The following is an 18,559-nucleotide window of genomic DNA, read 5'->3' on the forward strand; positions in this document are numbered from 1 at the left end:
AAACTAACTAATCAAAGGAGATAATTAAAGTACACTGTAGATTTGCCACTTACAAGATTAAAGTTTCAAGGCGGGGATTAACGGAGATTGATGAAGCTGAACACGCCATTAAGTTACTAAAACTGCGTATTTGAGATGTTTTTGTTGTAGAATGTTCTTAAGGAAATTAGATCGGGAAAACATCATTATTACGGTGATTAATTTCTTTCTACAGCTGATAAACGCAAGTTTCAATATTAGGGTCTTGGTCCGGATTCGCTCATATTTTGTATAGTATTTTCTTTTACGGGCGTTTTTTTTTATTTTCTGGAAATATGATGATTGCGTCTAAAAGTACTTTTAACTTTATGATGATGTAATGCGTTGATGTAATGTGATTAAGATACCGGTTTGGATCGAGAATTCATCTTATGGCCGTTGTAGGGTTTTTTTTATCAAGCCTCTCTTTGAGGGGCGGTGGGATAGCCTAGTGGGTAGCCTAGTGGTTAGCCTAGCGTGTCCCTCTGAAGGGACTACGTGATGGATTTGTACCTCTGTATGGAACATGTGATGGGTTTGTATCTCTGTAGGGAATATGCGGTTTTGGTAGGTAGCCCAGAGGATGAGGCGTCCGCTCGTCACGCCGAAGATCCTGGTTCGATTCCCCACATATGTACGTGTGAATCCCATTTCTGGTGTCCCCGACGTGATTATTGCTAAAGAGGTGGCAGAAAACGAAACTCCCTCGATCCTGGAGGTTCATATGTAAAGCACATAAGAGACCACGCCAGGTTTCAATTCAACCAGTCAGCATCTGGCTTTCTGATAAGAGGAGTAGCAGACTGAAATCCACGCATCACATTAGGCATGCTCTGAGCAGTGAATGGGTATCCGGTGGGATGTTAATCCTCCAGCACTTCACGAACAACCTGCGTTACATGCTCGCCAAAGAACTGAGAAAGAAAAACGAGTGCACACAGATCCATTGACACGGTAACAATGCAGGGGCATGTGTTTGGTGCATCAACAATTGGCGCATCACTTTTATCATTTCAGTATCTTCAAAACAAATATCACTGTTATAGAAGGTTGGTCGGCTTGTTTAATGCCGCACTCAGCAATATTCCAGCTATATGGCGGCGGTCTGTAAAAAAATCGAGTCTGCAAAAAGACAATCCTGTCATCAACATCATCAGCATCGATCTACGCAATTGGGATACGATGACATGTTTCAACCAAGTCAGCGAGCCTGACCACCCCATACCGTTAGTCGCCCCTTACGACAAGCATGGGTTGCTGAAGACCGATTCTAACCCGGACCTTTTATTGCTGAGTAATTTGAAATTCGGATTCACCCTTCTTGAACTAATTGTGATTCTTCTCATTGGTCAGAATAAGTATGCAAGTTTCAGGTTCATTGAGTGAGTGAGTGAGTTGGGTTTAACGCCGCTTTTAACAATATTCCAGCAAGATCACGGCGGGAGACACCAGAAATCGGCTTCACATATTATACCCATGTGGGGAATCGAACCCAGGTCTTCGGCGTGACGAGCCAACGCTTTAACCACTAGGCTACCCCACCGCCCCATAAGGTTCATTGATCTAACTAAACATGTAGTTATATTTTTTCTTTCCTCCTTGTCAGCTTTGTACATATGAAATACATATATCATAAATAACATTTTCATATCTTTACCTCACCATTTCCGCCAGGTTTAACCTCTGCATTATATAACACAAGAAACAGTAGTTGAAATATCCATATAGATCTTTATTAAATGCATTTAAAAGGCAGACTATGCTATAATATCAACCATCTGCCTTGCTCATAGACACACAGGTCACGGGGCATTACACCAGCTTAAATGGAAATATACATACAACATTTAATAATCAAATATCTCAAAGTTCAGAAAAATAGAAGGACTTTTCTCCAAGGAAACAACTTACAAATATGTAAATGGTATATAATCATTTTCAAATTACTAGAATAAATAACATCACTAGCAATGTAGTAAACATCTGGTAGGCAATGCTTATGTACATGTGTACTGTTAGTTTGTCCCCTAGGCAGCGCTCCTCACCTGTTGGTTTGTCCTGGGTGGGTGGGAGAGGTTGGGGCCTAATAGGTTTGGATGCTATACCATTTGTGGAGACCCCATATAGCTGAGTGCAGCTTTAAACAACAAACCATTTGTGGAGAGGCCTGTGGAAGGGCATGGACACTGTTGTGGGTGCTGCAGTTAACTTTGTCTCATTACATGGCTATGTTGACAACTCCAGTATGTGTCCTGTTCAGGATGGCCATGGATGTGACTGACGATTTGTAACGTTATTACATTCCTGACAAGAACGCATAGCCACAATTTGACCTGAGCTGGAGTCAGTAGCATCATATGCAGCCTACCCATGTGGCCTTCAGTTCTATGGGATGCAGGGCTGCCATAATTCCGTAGTATGATACACAGGTCTACCACATGACCTGTGGCCACCAATAAGACAACTTGCAGGTCCACCCCATTACCAAGTGGCCATCAAGAGCACAGCATGCAAGTCAACCACAATGCCGCCATGGCAATCAATAGTATGGTATGGAGGTCTTCCACAAGACCTTTGAGGCAATCAATAGTATGGTATGCAGGTCGTCCTGAATACCTGCTTGACAATCAATAGAATGATATACAGGTCTTGTACAAGACCTTTGAGGCCATCAATAGTATGGAATGCAGGTCGTCCCAAATACCCGCTTAGCAATCAATAATATGGTATGCAGGTCGTCCTGAATACCTGCTTGGCAATCAATAGTATGGTATGCAGGTCGTCCTGAATACCTGCTTGGCAATCAATAGAATGATATACAGGTCTTGTACAAGACCTTTGTGGCCACAATAGTATGGAATGCAGGTCAACAAGATGAGGAAATCAACAGCCTGGCATGCATGTTCTCCACATGGCCTTTTGACCACCACATGGTATCACATATGGTATGCAGGTCTACACTACTAATAGTAGATGAGAACAAGCTGGAATTCTGGTTTCTTCAACTACAGGACACACTAACAAAACATACACAATACACATGAGCCACTTGCAATAACACAGTGCATAAATTCCTCAACTGCTACATCATTCAAAGAACAGAAGCAGTCACACAAACTTCGTACACATTTTGTCATCTCCATATCTGAATGGGTAAATCAGATTCTGTAGTTTGAATAGAGAATGATAATAGACAATGGACATTTACAATGAATGATCTTAGTGCTGGCACTGACAATATCCTTGCAACATTCCTCTGGACAGCCACTAGCCTCCATTACAAAACAACATTCATTTTACAATCACCACACTACAAAACTACACCATGTAGATATGTTTTGCAAAGATTCTGGCATTCAAAACCTTGAAAACCGCATACTGAAATTTCAGTAAAAAGAAAACTGTAATTTTTAGAAATTATATGTTAAATTAAAGTGCTATTTCATTGGGGAACTGACAATTACTTTGTAGCTTCCAGCTAATGCCATGCCACCTATGATTGTCGTACTACATACTCTGGAAGGTCACAATGTCATGTTAATGATGAGTACAAAACTAAATGCTGTTGGATTGGGATATTATTCATAATGGTAAATATTGGTACATATCTAAGACATACAATATTGTTATAGGAAATAATGTCCCACATAGATGTGGGTCAATTGGTACTTTCTTACAGATGTATAGGTCAAGCATGTATCTTTGAACAGACCGCCACTTAAATGCAGAGTCAGATAGTTGTGTTTCTTCCTGCTTTAAACACTGTCTTAGTTCTATGGTGTAGTCTGTACTTCCTTCCCTAACTGTTTATGTCTACAAGCACTGACAAACCAAGGATTATATCCAGGATAAAATCCTTACATGCCATTCCTGGCACCTTCGACCATGGGTGGGTAAATAAGTACTTCTGAATTTTGTAAAGAACAAAATTCAAAAATGTTTTGCAAATATGGTAAATGATATCTACAATTTTGGTTATCAGAAGAAATTGAGGAGTCTAGGCAACGCCTCCTCACGATCTAATGTTCTTCTATTCATACAATCCCAATGGGAAAATTTTAAATTAGAATCAGAGAGAACAGTGATGTTTCTGCAGCCTCTGGTTATGTAAATGACCGTCGTGTCTCAATTGGGATTCAGTTTCACAATAGCACCATAAATGTCTGACAAGAGACACAGAATGTAGTCAAGCATTACCCAACATAATAACCTTCAGATTAACCTAGCAATCGGGAGACACACTATGTAGACAAGCATACTGACTTGTAGAGTAACCTATCAATTGTGAGACACACCATGTAGTCAAGCATATCTCTAAAGAAAGATCTGTGGAATCTGATAAAACACATCCGATGGGAGACAGACATCATAGTCAAACAACACCTGTGGAATCTGACGTAACACACTGACACAGACACACGATGGAGTGAAATAAGGTCCGACTACAGACTTGTAGGTCTACAGCAACAGGTCATACAGCCCAGTGTCTATGGAGGATGCCCTACTTCCTATGCCCTTGTCCAATAGCCTGGCACTGACCACTGCTGTCTCACTGTTCCCTACAGATTTACTCATATCAAGGCGAACCTAGAACATGTTCTTACCTCCAGTCTAACAAAAAGATGTGGACTTTTATTCAAGAAACAATATGAGATGCAGCCTTAGAAATTCATGCCAGTTACTCATGCCAACTTGATTCAAAAGACGACATTGTGCAAAGGACGATAAAATCCACTGATGGAATCCTTGCTGACTAGCAGCATTTAAGACCAATAATTCTGAACCAGTTCTCAATTTTTCAATTGGATCTGACCAAACCAAAAGGAAGAAATTGTAAAAAAATTTGCTAACAGGCAAACATTAGTCCACTGGACTTGTTTTCAAAAGAACGGATTTCTAAGGCTGCTTATATCTGTAATGATGACTTTTATTCAAGAAGAAACATGTGGTGCAATGCCAACTTCACTATATAAACCTACAAGATCATCAAAAATGATTACATACATACTTTGAGCACAGCATACTCATAACCATTTATTCGTAAGAAGCATATTTTCATTTCAGTGTGATGTTAGCTCCAAACTCCACACACAAATAGAAGCACTTTTCCAACAATGTTTTTTTAGCTTATTTGTGTGGACAAACATCCTGTTGCCACACAGATACAAATTGGGATGTTATTTCTACTAGAATCTATCACATTAAAATTTATAGCACTGGAATTTAAGCACTAAAATATTAAAATAAATTGTGCTATAAATGTGTACATAGAAGAACTACCTAGAATCTCCAAACAGAGGATTAAAGGTAAGATCTGTTTGTGAATCAAAAGTGGCCATTTTTCTTCCTTTTTGATGCTTGGAGTTGTTATCTGGCAGTCAGTCTTTGGACACCCATTCATGCTCAGTCACACATACACTCTACACGCTCACACTTGTCACGGACGTCATTCTGTCCTCAGCTGGCCTCCTTGATGCTCATCACCTTGCACACCCACTGGCCGATATTGACCTCCTCACTGCTCTCGCATTTCTTTACAAAGCTGTGATTCTGCAAAAAAGAAGAAGAGTGATTGTTCGAGTGTTTGATTGTTGTTTAACGCAGCACTCAGCAATATTCCAGCTATATGATGGCAGTCTGTAAATGACCGCGTCTGGACCAGACAATCCAGTGATCAACAGCTGAAGCATCGATGCACGCAATTGGGAACTGATGACATGTGTCAACCAAGTCAGCAAGCCTGACCACCCGATCCCGATCCCGTTAGTGACCATATAAACAATGTACATGAATTCACAAACAACTTTAGGTGACATCACTCCAACAACAGGAGGATTCAACTTGTGTTGATTGAGAATCAATCTGTGCAACTCGGATACGTTGCCTCTTACGACAGGCATGGGTTGCTGAAGGCCAATTCTAACCCAGATCTTCAAGGGTATAAGAGTGAGTGAGTGAGTTGGGTTTTACACCGCTTTTAGCAATATTCCAGCAATATCACGGCAGGGGACACCAGAAATGGGCATCACACATTAAGCCCATGTGGGGAATCGAACCCGGGCCTTCAGCGTGACGAGCGAACGCTGTAACCACTAGGCTACCCCACTGCCCCAAGGGTATAAGAACATAAGATTGTAAAGTGTTATGTTCAAAAACCAGGAACAGAAGTAGCGACATCCTCCCTCTTTCTGAGAGTATGAAAACTGTCACATGCACCTTCAGTTAAATAACATCATTTCCGGTTGGCGAAGAAACATATACTGCAACCTAAAAACAAGTCCCATCAAACTACCTATAGAAGAAACTTACTTGCACTTCCTGGTAAATAACTTCATGTCTGGAAAAACATGTTTACTGCAGGACAATTTCCACGCCTCTGGGTGTGCGATTGGGTGGTAAACACCATTTGTAACAGTATTCCAGGTTTATCATAATTGTCATCAAAAAGGCTTACACATTTCAGACATAATGACCTTGAATTGCATAACCTTTAATATCAGCTACGGCTGGTGGAACAATGCCGGCCGTTTCCTGACTAGTAGGGTGTGTGCTGAGTTATGAGCGTGCCGGTGCTGTTACAGTACCAGCCGTTTGTCACCCCTCGGTGTGAAGCGTGAAAATAGTACAATGTTACATGACAACTTTTCCGTGATCGATCATAAAACGCCACATTTCAGATCCTGTTGGGTACAGAGGTTTCAGGACCATGTGTCTTATTTATGTTTTGTGCACTTATCCCTATCTCGAGTTATTTAATCATTCATCGTTCTCGTTGAACCCAAATGGACTGTAATTCCATGTTTGATTACTTCAAGCAGAAAACATGGCTGTCAGCTCATACAAACATTTCATGCAAACAAAGTCAGTGTTTTGGTTCAGGAAGCCTATTTACATGGGGCTGCATGATGATTGACATCGATCTGCTTAATGACTGGATATTTGTTTTCATTTGCATTACCTTGAGCTGCAATTGTCACTATTTTGGATTTCTTAAAATGAGAACTGAATTACTCGGACACTTAGATATATTTGTGTGAAATAGATACTGACATGTTCATTATATCAGAATGGGTCCACAGGTAATTTAATATTTTAAAACAATGAAAACACCAGCATTTAATAGCTTAGTGTTCGACTAACCAACAAGAATAACAGGTTAACTATAGTCTAACGAAAACAATCAGGGTGCCATTGTACCAAAGCGATCTCAGCGCAAATGGGACCATAACTCCCATACCTTACATAAAATTAAGGTAGTCTTAGTGCTAAGGTTGTTTAATACAGAGCTACACATAACTGTTTGGGCCAATGAGTTATGTATTCGCTTGTGTTCATCTCAATTGGGTATCCTAATTTTCTTTTGAGTAACCAAACTGTTACTCACCTCAAACTCAATTGGGTATTTTGCCATTTTCCATTAATTGTAAAAATATAATAAAGTTTAAATGTTACTGTCTATTTATATTTGATCTGTAATATGAGAAACGATTAGAAAGACTGCAAGTTATCAAGTTCATGTCCTGAAATAGAACCTCTTCAGTTATTTTATCTATCCACCGGTACGCAAGCTAAGATTTGACATTTTTGTGTGTAGCACGGAAGATCACATTTATTGAGTATTTACAAAAATTCAAGCATACTTGAATATAGACTTAATAGGAATTGAGTGTTCACATAAATATTTGCGTAATTTACACAGATACGCAGCTTATCTGTACCTCTGTTTGTACAACCGCTGCCACGTCTTCAACTTCTCTTGTGTAGTACACATGTATGACAAATATCATTTATTCATTTTATATTGTTAATTAATGAGTGAGTGAGTTTAGTTTTACGCGGCACTCAGCAATATTCCAGCTATATGGCGGCGGTCTGTAAATAATCAAGTCTGGACCACACATCCAGTGATCAACAGCATGAGCATCGATCTGCGTAATTGGGAACCGATGACATGTGTCAACAAAGCCAGCGAGCCTGACCACCAGATCCCGTCAACCCCTCTTACGACAAGCATGGGTTACTGAAGGTACATTCTAACCCGGATCTTCACGGGTTGTTAATTAATGAGGAAACACATGAGGCTAGACTTACCATAAGAGATTGCAGGTCGGCTCTGTCAGAGGGGCACTTCTTCAGACTGTGAAAAAGATTAACAAGTTAACTTAAACTACCTCAGCAAAAGCACTCTGTTATGCTGTGAGTAAGTAAATATGGTACACCACAGCAGCAGTTTGTACCAGTTTGTGCCAGTTTGTGCTAGTATTACCTTACACACATACATTTCACTCCCACAGGTTCAACAATGATCCGTGTACACAACAAAATCAACATACAACCCTTTGTCAGTTCTACATCTATGTTTGCATCATGTTCCTCCATTAGATTCAGCTGCCAAACTGTGTTTTAGTGACATTGTTTTAAGTAAGCAAGAAACTGAGGCGTTTGTTTGACTCAAATCAAATGAATCCTAATCATGCCAATCTGTGCATGACCTTTGTGAACGCTACTAATGCCTGCCATAGAGTAGAACAAATTGCCACAAGTTACAGCTCAAACGAGAATCATTTCTATTTGTTTTGTTTGTTGTTTAAAGACGCACTCAGCAATATTCCAGCTATATGATGGCTGTCTGTAAATAATTGAATCTGGACCAGACAATCCAGGTATCAACAGCATGAGCACCGATCTACGCAATTGGGATACGATGACATGTGTCAACCAAGTCAGCAAGCCTGACCAGCTCGATCCCGTTAGTTGCCACATAAACATTGCTCATGAATTCACAAATGACTTTAGGTGAGATCACTCCAACAACAGGAGGACTCAACTTGTGTCTACTTAAAATCAGGAAAGATATTTTATTTTTCATTTTAGAAAAACAGTGTAATATTAAAAATAACCTAGTCACATCTTAGAATTGCATATTATTTGCCCATCATGAAGAAATGTTGGAAGTTTTAGTTAGGATCAGAACTTACATTTGTTTGTTGACAACAAATAATCAACAAACATCACTATTGACAAAACAGGAAACTGATTGGGCAACATACCATCTTTCTACAAAGTCATCAAACTGTTCTGAGAACTTTCCTTTAGGCAGCGACGGTGGTGCCTGCAACAGAATCATCAGCACACACATGTACCACGTATTTGGCTGCAACGTGGGTGGGTCTCTTCTGCACCAAGCTTCATCAACATCACTCACAAACTTGAAACTGGTTCAGCTATTCATATCATTTAAGACAAAACTTTATTGCACCGACAAATGTTTTACATCTATTTCAATTGATAGTCAGTACAAACCATCTGATGTTTCAGTTCATCAACATTAATCATGTAACGATTACTCAATTGTTAATTAGAGAAATGTTAATATCAAAAGCATTAAAAAGACATGTCTAAGTCTGCACATTATCCGCTAACAACATCCTGTCTTGAGTGCCATCAATATGATCAATAGCAGCCTCTATGATCTGAAACCGTATTCCCCTGACTTAACTGTACACTTGTCAGCATGTTAAAGCCACGATTCATACAGGGTGATATATAGGCAAGCTTTTATGCCACTTTTAGCAATATTCCAGTAGAGGACACCAACAAAGGGCTTCACCAATTGTCCCCATGTGGGAACAAACCTGGACCTTCAGGCCGTTCTGTCTTGAATTTATGACAATGTCTCGTACAAGCAAGTGTGTGTAAAGAATGTCTGTTGCATTCTTGTAGCAGGCAAGTCTCTTAATCAGGCAAAGATGAAAAAATAACAGAAAATCTACTTGAAATCCAGTAATGGCAACAAAAAGAAGATATCATAAGTGCCTTGCAGTAAATTCAGCTGTTGCCTATCCCAGGAACAGACTGACTGAGTTGTGTTATAAATAGTGACATAAGTGAGCCCACACGAGACAAATGAATTGTCACCATCATAATGGGCGCATAGGTGTGAATGGTGTGAGTGAGAGTGAGTGAGTTTGGTTTTACGCCGCTTTTAGCAATATTCCAGCAATATAACGACAGGGGACACCAGAAATGGGCTTCACACATTGTGCCTATGTGGGGAATCAAACCCGGGTCTTTGGCGTGACGAGCGAACACCTTAACCACTAGGCTACCCCACCGCCCCTGTGAATGTTGTGTGACTTTACGACAAACAGCTCTTCAAGTAGGACATGTTATCAAAAGATGCCAGACTGACTATGTTTAACCGAAACATCTGGCTGTCCTGTAAGTGTGAACACAACTCAATACACATGGTCTGACTGAACAGGTTATACGTTCTACTGGCAAAAGTTGATCATTGCAAAAGTACACCAATCAAAACCGGACATGCTCATCATCTACCTGACACATAAACATTGAAATAAATACAACAAAAAAGTTGAACTTCCTAAATTGAACAAATATTCATAAATTCACGGACAATTTGACAACATTCACTGCAACACAACCTACATCACAGCATACGTTTACTCACTGAATGACACCAGCTAAAAGCTGTTATGGTAAATTCTGCCAAAGTAAACAAGACCAGCCAAATATAATAGCTAATAGCAAAATATGAAAGCCAGGTGGTGGTCTATAACCCTCAAAACTGAGGGGTTAACTAGTAGAACAAATCTGCACAAGACCACAAGCTACCAACCAAGAAATGATAAGATACTTCAACAACATGCCAACCACGAAATGTGTGGAGAGAAAAGGTTTGGTAGTCATGTTATTTCACACGGTAGTGACATCATCATCACCATCATCATCATCATCCACATCATGTGAGGTATGTTACGGAGTCAGCTAGTTGTTGTTCATTATTACAGAGACGTGAAACAAGGTCTGGGCTGTGAATGACTAGAAATACTTAAATCAAACAAGTTATGAGACCTCTATGTTCACAGTGGTGTGCCACATATCAAACAAACAAAAGGAAAATGAGACTAGAATCTTGGAGCGGACATGCTGAATGTTGAAGAGCACCAGACGACGTTTTCATGCTCAACATGCACTAACAGTGCGGACAATTACCAAAACAGAAGTCAAAAACGTAAAGGAAGAATGGTTCTGAGGGCATACTTATGGCAAAAATTATTACAGCACTTCAATTATAGAGCATGATTTAAGCATCTAAACATTTTAACACAAAGAAATTTGAAGCAAATGCAAAAGAATCGTCCATCATAAAGAGCACAGCATGATTGGTTTCGGCATACATTTTGTACTTGCCGTCAGACAACTGAAACGATCAACCTAAAACCATGTGTACAAGTTAGTGCTGATTTATAAAGACACAGTACGGTAGACATCCAAACTTTACAACAGTCAGTGCAGCAAGAAAACACAAGATCGATATCTTAACCTGTTACAACTCCATGTAAAACATTTCTTGCAGAGATTCAAAAACATTCAAATGAGTCTTTGATATTTTTGTACACATACCATTTAGTTGCCTGAATTTATACAGTTCGTAGTTTTGAAATATTTTGAAATTCCGTGAACAGGTCACAGAAATTAAACACCTTGACAGGTAATCAAAACAGATGAGTACTGTCACAATTTGCTGTTAACCCACAACCCACCTCAAACCATCAGAAAACAACCCACATTACACCCATCACAACACATACCCCTCTGAATCTATCTCAAGCCATTCGCCCACACCATCTTCAAGCCCATCTATAGTCATAGAACAAACACCTCTTCAAACCCATTTCAAGCTATCAGTTTGCAACTAGTCTTAAACCCAAGTCATCAGATTACAACCCACTTTAAACCATCTCAAGCAATCAGCCCATGACCACCTCCAATCATCAGTCCCAAACCAAAAACACATCTAAAGCCATCACCCCATAACCTCCTTCAACCATCCACCCATAACCATCTTAAATCATCCATCCATGACCACCTTAAACCATTTGCCCATGACCGCCTTAAACCCATTTTAAACCCTTACCCCATAACCACCTTAAACCCATTTCAGACCATTTGCCCATAACCAATGTAAACCCATCTTAAACCATCAGCCCATGACCACCTTAAACCATTAACCCATAACCACCTTAAACCATTAACCCATAACAACCTTAAACCCATCTCAAGCCTACAACCTCCCAAACAAAGCCAGGAACCAACAACCCTATTTAAACCCCGCTCCCACTACATCACCACTAGTACCCTACATACAGCAAACTAAAGTAAGATACCACTTTCAGACCAATGCATATCCAGAAACAAATGACATGCAGAAAAACAACTCAGCAAAAATACCAAAGAAAATGAAATGAAAACATCAACTAAAACATCATGACATGGTCACAGAAGTGCAGAGTGTTGATATGGATGTGATGACTTAGCTACGTGTAGAGGTCTCATAGTTCAGTGTTAATAGCAAATAACTCCCTCTATCTCCCTATACCGTACAGTTCGAGATGAGCTTGTCAGGTCATGCGAGAGCAAATGAATTATGGAAGTAGATTGGAAGGGAGAGGACCAGACGAAGGGATTGTTGTGCATGACAATCAAAACAGATAAGCAATGTTTCAGCAAATTGAAATGAGAAAGGATTGATAAAAGAGAAATCAGTGTCGAAACAGTTAAAGTAATTCTTGGTTTGGGAAGGATCACTGGTAGGAACAGCAAGGCGCCATTGAGGATGTTGGACAAGTCTTGATTAAAAGTAGAAAATACTGAATAAGGAAAGTGGGTATCAAAACGTTTCTAAGTGAACAAGCGTCATTTAGACTGCCCTGAACTATTGTTCACTTCTTAAGACAGGGAGTAAGAGCTCTTCCATGATGAAATGGCATGACTTGTGCAAAATAAAACATTTTGTTGCAAATTAACAAAATCAAGATCTGGGTGCAATTTTCAAGCAAGTGATGAAATTTGAATGAATAGAATCTCACAGCAAACAATGGGGTAAAACTTAACTGATTTCACACAGAAATACCAGTAACAGAAAAGTGGAAATGAATGGTGCAACATCTGAGACACAGAGTACCTGACAGCTCTCTGTGACTATACGGTATACGCAGATAGAGATATACTGCCGCATCTCCCTCACTTAACATACCTCATTCACAATGTAATCTAAAAGCTCAAATATGGCCATGGGTCGGGGAGCGTCAGCGCCCGGCGGGCATACATAGCTATTTCGGCTGCCTAGAAAGCAAGAAGAAAGTGCAAAAAACAAAAATAAACAAAAAATATATATCAGTAAACAAGATGACATGACCACCGTAACACCTCCACCTCAAGAAATCAGAGTTATCTGCCCTTGGTTCAGACTTGACAGGAGACACACAAGTATGTATACGGGTAAGCCCTGATACATGCCTGTTCTGCTTCCTTGAAAGAAATTTGTGAAATTTGGCTACTGAGTAGGAAATGTTACAGTCAAGTATATCTGAGGACACAAACATTCTGAGGGCATGAGACTGAAAACACCTTCCTCCTACCATAGAAACGCTGACAGAACAAACACCGTAAGGGAGTAATGGAATGTTTTAAAAGAGTTCCAGACCCAATACTTAACTTGTGTTTTATTTACATCTATAAACCCCTTATTTGTTGTGCACAGCTTGAGGATTCATTGTCATAGATTGTTTGGGAAAGCTGCGTGTCAGTGTAGGTCAATGAGTGAGTGAGTGAGTATGGTTTTACGCCGCTTTTAGCAATATTCCAGCAATATCACGGCAGGGGGACACCAGAAATGAGCTTCACGCATTGCACCCATGTGGGGAATCTAACCTGGATCTTCAGCGTGACGAGCCAACGCTTTAACCACTAGGCTACCCCACTGCCCCATAGGTCAATGAAGAGGAAGAAGTTGAACCTTTGCATCAACATGGATGAGGAAGACAGGGTTGTACCAGGCATCTTGGGAATTTTGTCTCTTCCCCAAGGTCGGAAAGACGTAAACAGTGAAGCTGCGGACTCTATGGGAGTTTATCAAGGAGTAACTTTATCAAACATGACATTATCAATGCATTACTTTATCAAGGTGTGACTTTATCAATACATAACTTTATTAAAGTGTGACTTTATCAACGTGTGACTTTATCAATGCATTACTTTATAAAAATGTGACTTTATCAACATATGCCTTTATCAACATGTGACTATATCAAAACATGACATTATCTAAGCATGACTTTATCAACGCATGACTTTATCAATGTGTGGCCGTCTCAGCACCTGACTTTATCAACAGGTGACTATCAACATGACTATCAACGTGTTACTTTATTAACATGTGACTTTATCAACAAATGACTATCACGTGTTACTTTATTAACATGTGACTTTATGAACATATGACTTTATGAACATGTCTTTCCTAATACAACATTATGACAATATGAATACCAACAAAGAACACGCCCTTTTCCCACGTTTTCCTAATCATGCGTTTGGTTATACATGAGTTGGGTAACAGTTAAGCTGGCAGCTTGAGGATTATTGTAAGGCGGCTAAGTGAAATGTCGTGCCATGCAGCACAGGAAAATGTATTGCTCCAATTCATGCATGCCATGAATATTTCCCCAAGCAAAATTTAGAATGGAATGCTGACAAGTCTACCGAAAGGCCAAATGAACAAAGGGTTTTAAGTTTCCCACACCAGGAGTCCAACATTGTTGTATAGTCGCCTACCAGTGCCAGATGAGTGTGTGAAGGAAGGTGTTTTCGTAACTCATTCATACAGTGCTTAAAGATGGCAAAGTCTGCACAGTGGACTGGTTCCATATTATGACATTGAGATTACCTCATTTACAATATATTCTAGAAGTTCAAATATAGCCATTGGCAGGGGCCCATCTCCTGTAATTTCAAACTCGCCGGGGCAGCCTGTAAATAGTTACTACAATTTACACATTGCTGCCTCTACCCCTGGCATGAGGTTAGTGCACTTGCACTCAATATGCATTATCTAGGAAGTACTTTGAAGGCTGAAAAAAAGTCTTTGTAGGAAATCATGCATTATCAAGGTGACAATGAAGAGTAGGTCCTTGGTCACATGCATCAGGTCACGTTCTGTAGCTCACCTTCAGTTGTTGATGTCTGTCTTAAAACTAGGCAGAAAACTTCCGGTTCTGATAACAATCTAAACCCACAAGACATCCCTATTCTAATGAATATGTAAATTAATTTTAGAAGGCCTTACAGACCTGGGGTAAATTTTTGTAAAATTCTGTAAAATAGCAATGTGCAGAATGATTATTTGCTGTGCCCAGACAAATAACTGAAATCATGGAATTTCCCCTAATCAACTATCACATGCTACAGCTTCGTGACATCTTGTTTTCGAAATGGTGAACTAACATCCTGGTTTGACCTGTGTACTAGTGCTAAGTCTCTCCATGTTGATGATACCTCAGGAAGCCCTGTACCTTACATATCAGACCGAGGCAATGACTAACTGTGGTTACCCCTCGTGTGTTCCTTGTGTTACATCAAGGTTTCTATGTTAATTCTGAGAGATGGATTGTCCCTCATAGTAAGAAACGTTAGTGGACATGCTTTGTTGAGTTAACAGCAGATTTCTTCATCTCAGACTAGCGATAAATCATGAAAAAAAAACATTGATCCTATTATCCAGGCAATGTACAACAATTTTCAACGCAATGTACGATCCTGTGGCAGGTCATGATGAAGGCAATGTACAATGTCAGTCCTGTTCATGATGAAAGCAATGTACAATGGCAGTCCTGTTCATGATGAAAGTAATGTACAATGGCAGTCCTGTTCATGATGAAAGTAATGTACAATGGCAGTCCTGTTCATGATGAAAGCAATGTACAATGGCAGTCCTGTTCATGTTCACAATGATGATGATGAAAGCAATGTACAATGGCAGTCCTGTTCATGATGAAAGTAATGTACAATGACAGTCCTGTTCATGATGAAAGCAATGTACAATGGCAGTCCTGTGTTCATGATGAAAGCAATGTTCAATGAAGTGCTGTTCATGATGAAGGCAACATACAATGTCAGTCCTGTGTTCATGATGAAGTCAGTGCATATTGTCGGTCACATTCATGATGAAGAATGATACAAAGTCCATAAGAAGTGTGTTAAAGATAATGGAATATACTATTTCAGTTTAAGTCTTGTAGTTTCAAGATTCCACCATGATGTCTATGATTCAATGTTACAGATTTCATATACTTACTGCTCAACAGAAAGACGCTGACAAACAGACAAACATATTTGAGTAGTGCAGTCATGTTTCACAAAGTCACAATTATACAAACTGTTAACTAGAACTCAGAATTGAAACCTCCCTGATTCTACTGAGGAACAAACACACGCTTATAATCTCGAATAATTATGGTATTCTAAAGGTCCAAAATCAAGTCGATGAACTCAATATTACAGATACAAAATGTACTTGACCTCTCAAAGGCTTCCCTGACTTGGCGGCCTCCATGTGCTCCACCATGACGTTCTCCCCGAACACACTGTTGAGATCCTTGGGGTCAGGAGGTGGGATTGGGTACCTGCCTATAGCCATCTCCACCAGGGACAACCCCAGGCTCCAGATGTCTGACTGTACAGAGTAATGTGTGCCCTGGAGACGCTCCGGCTGTCAAGCAACAATATTCTACTGAAGCAAACAGTAGGGGTATGATAATAATAATAATGATAACAGATTTCTATGGGGCCTGGTATCAAACTCGAAGCTGTTCAACGGCGCATCACAAAGTCAAGGACGAACATACACTGATACATCACAAATACACTTCATGATGCACAAGTCTACCCTTGTATGGGTAAATGGAATACTTTAAAACTGATTTGCATACAGAAACCCAGAAGTTGACTAGCATTACCTCTACACCTATCACAATATCATGCTTGCTATCACGGAGCCAAGAACAGGTCTGGTTATGCTGATATACTGTATACTGTATACAAGACACCAGACCTGAAACTGGGAAACAGCTGCCAAATTGCATGGGATATGGCGAACATCATCAAAAGATAGCACAAACTATATGTAGCAAGACCAATTGTTCATAAGAATCTCCATGGATGACCAACAACATCAAACCATGAAACCTGATTCAAAGTCATACACAGTCAACCCTTGAGGCAGCACCAGGAGCCATGCTCAACATATCCACTTAATGGTGAGTGAGTATAGTTTTACGCCGCACTCAGCAATATTCCAGCTATATGACGGCGGTCTGTAAATAATCGAGCCTGGACCAGACAATCCATTGACCAACAGCATGAGCATCGATCTGCACAATTGGGAACCGAGGACATGTGTCAACCAAGTCGGTGAGCCTGACCACCCGATCCCATTAGTCGCCTCATACGACAAGCATGGGTTACTGAAGGTTCATTCTAACCTGGACCATCACGGGTTATCCACTTAACATACAACCAGGTGACTCATTTGAAAAACACTAACTTGGCTTCTTGTTTCGATTAATACTTTCACTTAGAATATATTGACAGAATATTGTTGTTCTGTGTTGTTTAACTCAGCAATATTCCAGCTATACAACAGTAGTCTGTAAATAATCAAGTCAGGAACAGACAACCCAGTGATCAACAGCATGAGCATCGATCTACACAATTGGGATACAATGACAAGTGAGCCAGACTACCTGATCCCTTTAGTTGCCTTTTATGACAAGCATGGGTTGCTGAAAGGTCAATTCTAACCAGGATCCTCATCGGCTATTGACAGAACACATTCACATCAATGCTAAACTAAGACCATCAGCCTACTGCCGTATAGGACTGTGTGAGTATAATATTACTGACTGACTGACTGAGTTGTGTTATAAATAGTGACATAAGTGAGCCCACACGAGACAAATGAATTGTCACCATCATAATGGGCGCATAGGTGTGAATGGTGTGAGTGAGTGTGTGTGTGTGTGTGTGAGTGTGTGTGTGTGTGTGTGTGTGTGTGTGAGTGAGTGAGTGAGTGAGTGAGTGAGTGAGTGAGTGAGTGAGTGAGTGAGTGAGTGAGTGAGTTTAGTTTTACGCCGTTTTAGTAATATTCCAGCAATATCACGGCGGGGACACCAGAAATGGGCTTAACACATTGTGCCCATGTGGGGAATCGAACCCGGGTCTTCGGCGTGAGGAGCCAACGCTTTAACCACTAGGCTACCCCGAGTATAATATTACATTCATATACATGATGCAGGACTATGTGAGCGTCAACTTACCGCCATATAGGACCGTGTTCCTACAAAGGAGTTGGCCATGGAATCTATCAACTGACCACTGACTCCAAAATCACAGATCTTTATCTCTCCTCTTGAATTGACCAGGATATTGGAGGGTTTCACATCTGTATAATCAGGGAAAAGTATGTATCACATCGATACATTCTACTGGTGTTAAAAAAACATCCATGAATACATTTATAGTTGTTAAGTGACCTCAAAGGATATATGGAGTGAGTGACACTCTACACATGTCTATATATGATATATCCCAAGCTGACAGGCTCACACGCTGGGTACATCACACCAAATCACAAAGATCTCATGTAACTGACATCAGTTCATAAAGGTCAGGAACATGT

The 18,559-nt window shown here is 40.1% G+C and overlaps 1 protein-coding gene across 1 annotated transcript in view; it reads right to left on the minus strand.

Annotated features, from left to right (window-relative positions):
* Nucleotides 1-1,729: 1,729 nt before the first annotated feature.
* The window catches only part of LOC124256521 (dual specificity mitogen-activated protein kinase kinase 1-like), a 28,357-nt gene continuing 11,527 nt past the window's right edge, over nt 1,730-18,559 (minus strand). The window contains 6 exon segments of the mRNA XM_046690509.1: nt 1,730-5,568; nt 8,110-8,155; nt 9,069-9,130; nt 13,079-13,167; nt 16,402-16,591; nt 18,198-18,322. Coding sequence (XP_046546465.1) covers nt 5,476-5,568; nt 8,110-8,155; nt 9,069-9,130; nt 13,079-13,167; nt 16,402-16,591; nt 18,198-18,322 — 605 coding nt within the window. The 3' untranslated portion in view covers nt 1,730-5,475.

The sequence above is a fragment of the Haliotis rubra genome, unplaced genomic scaffold, assembly GCF_003918875.1.
Source record: "Haliotis rubra isolate DU_JTF1 unplaced genomic scaffold, ASM391887v1 Scf63, whole genome shotgun sequence".
NCBI lineage: Eukaryota > Metazoa > Mollusca > Gastropoda > Lepetellida > Haliotidae > Haliotis > Haliotis rubra.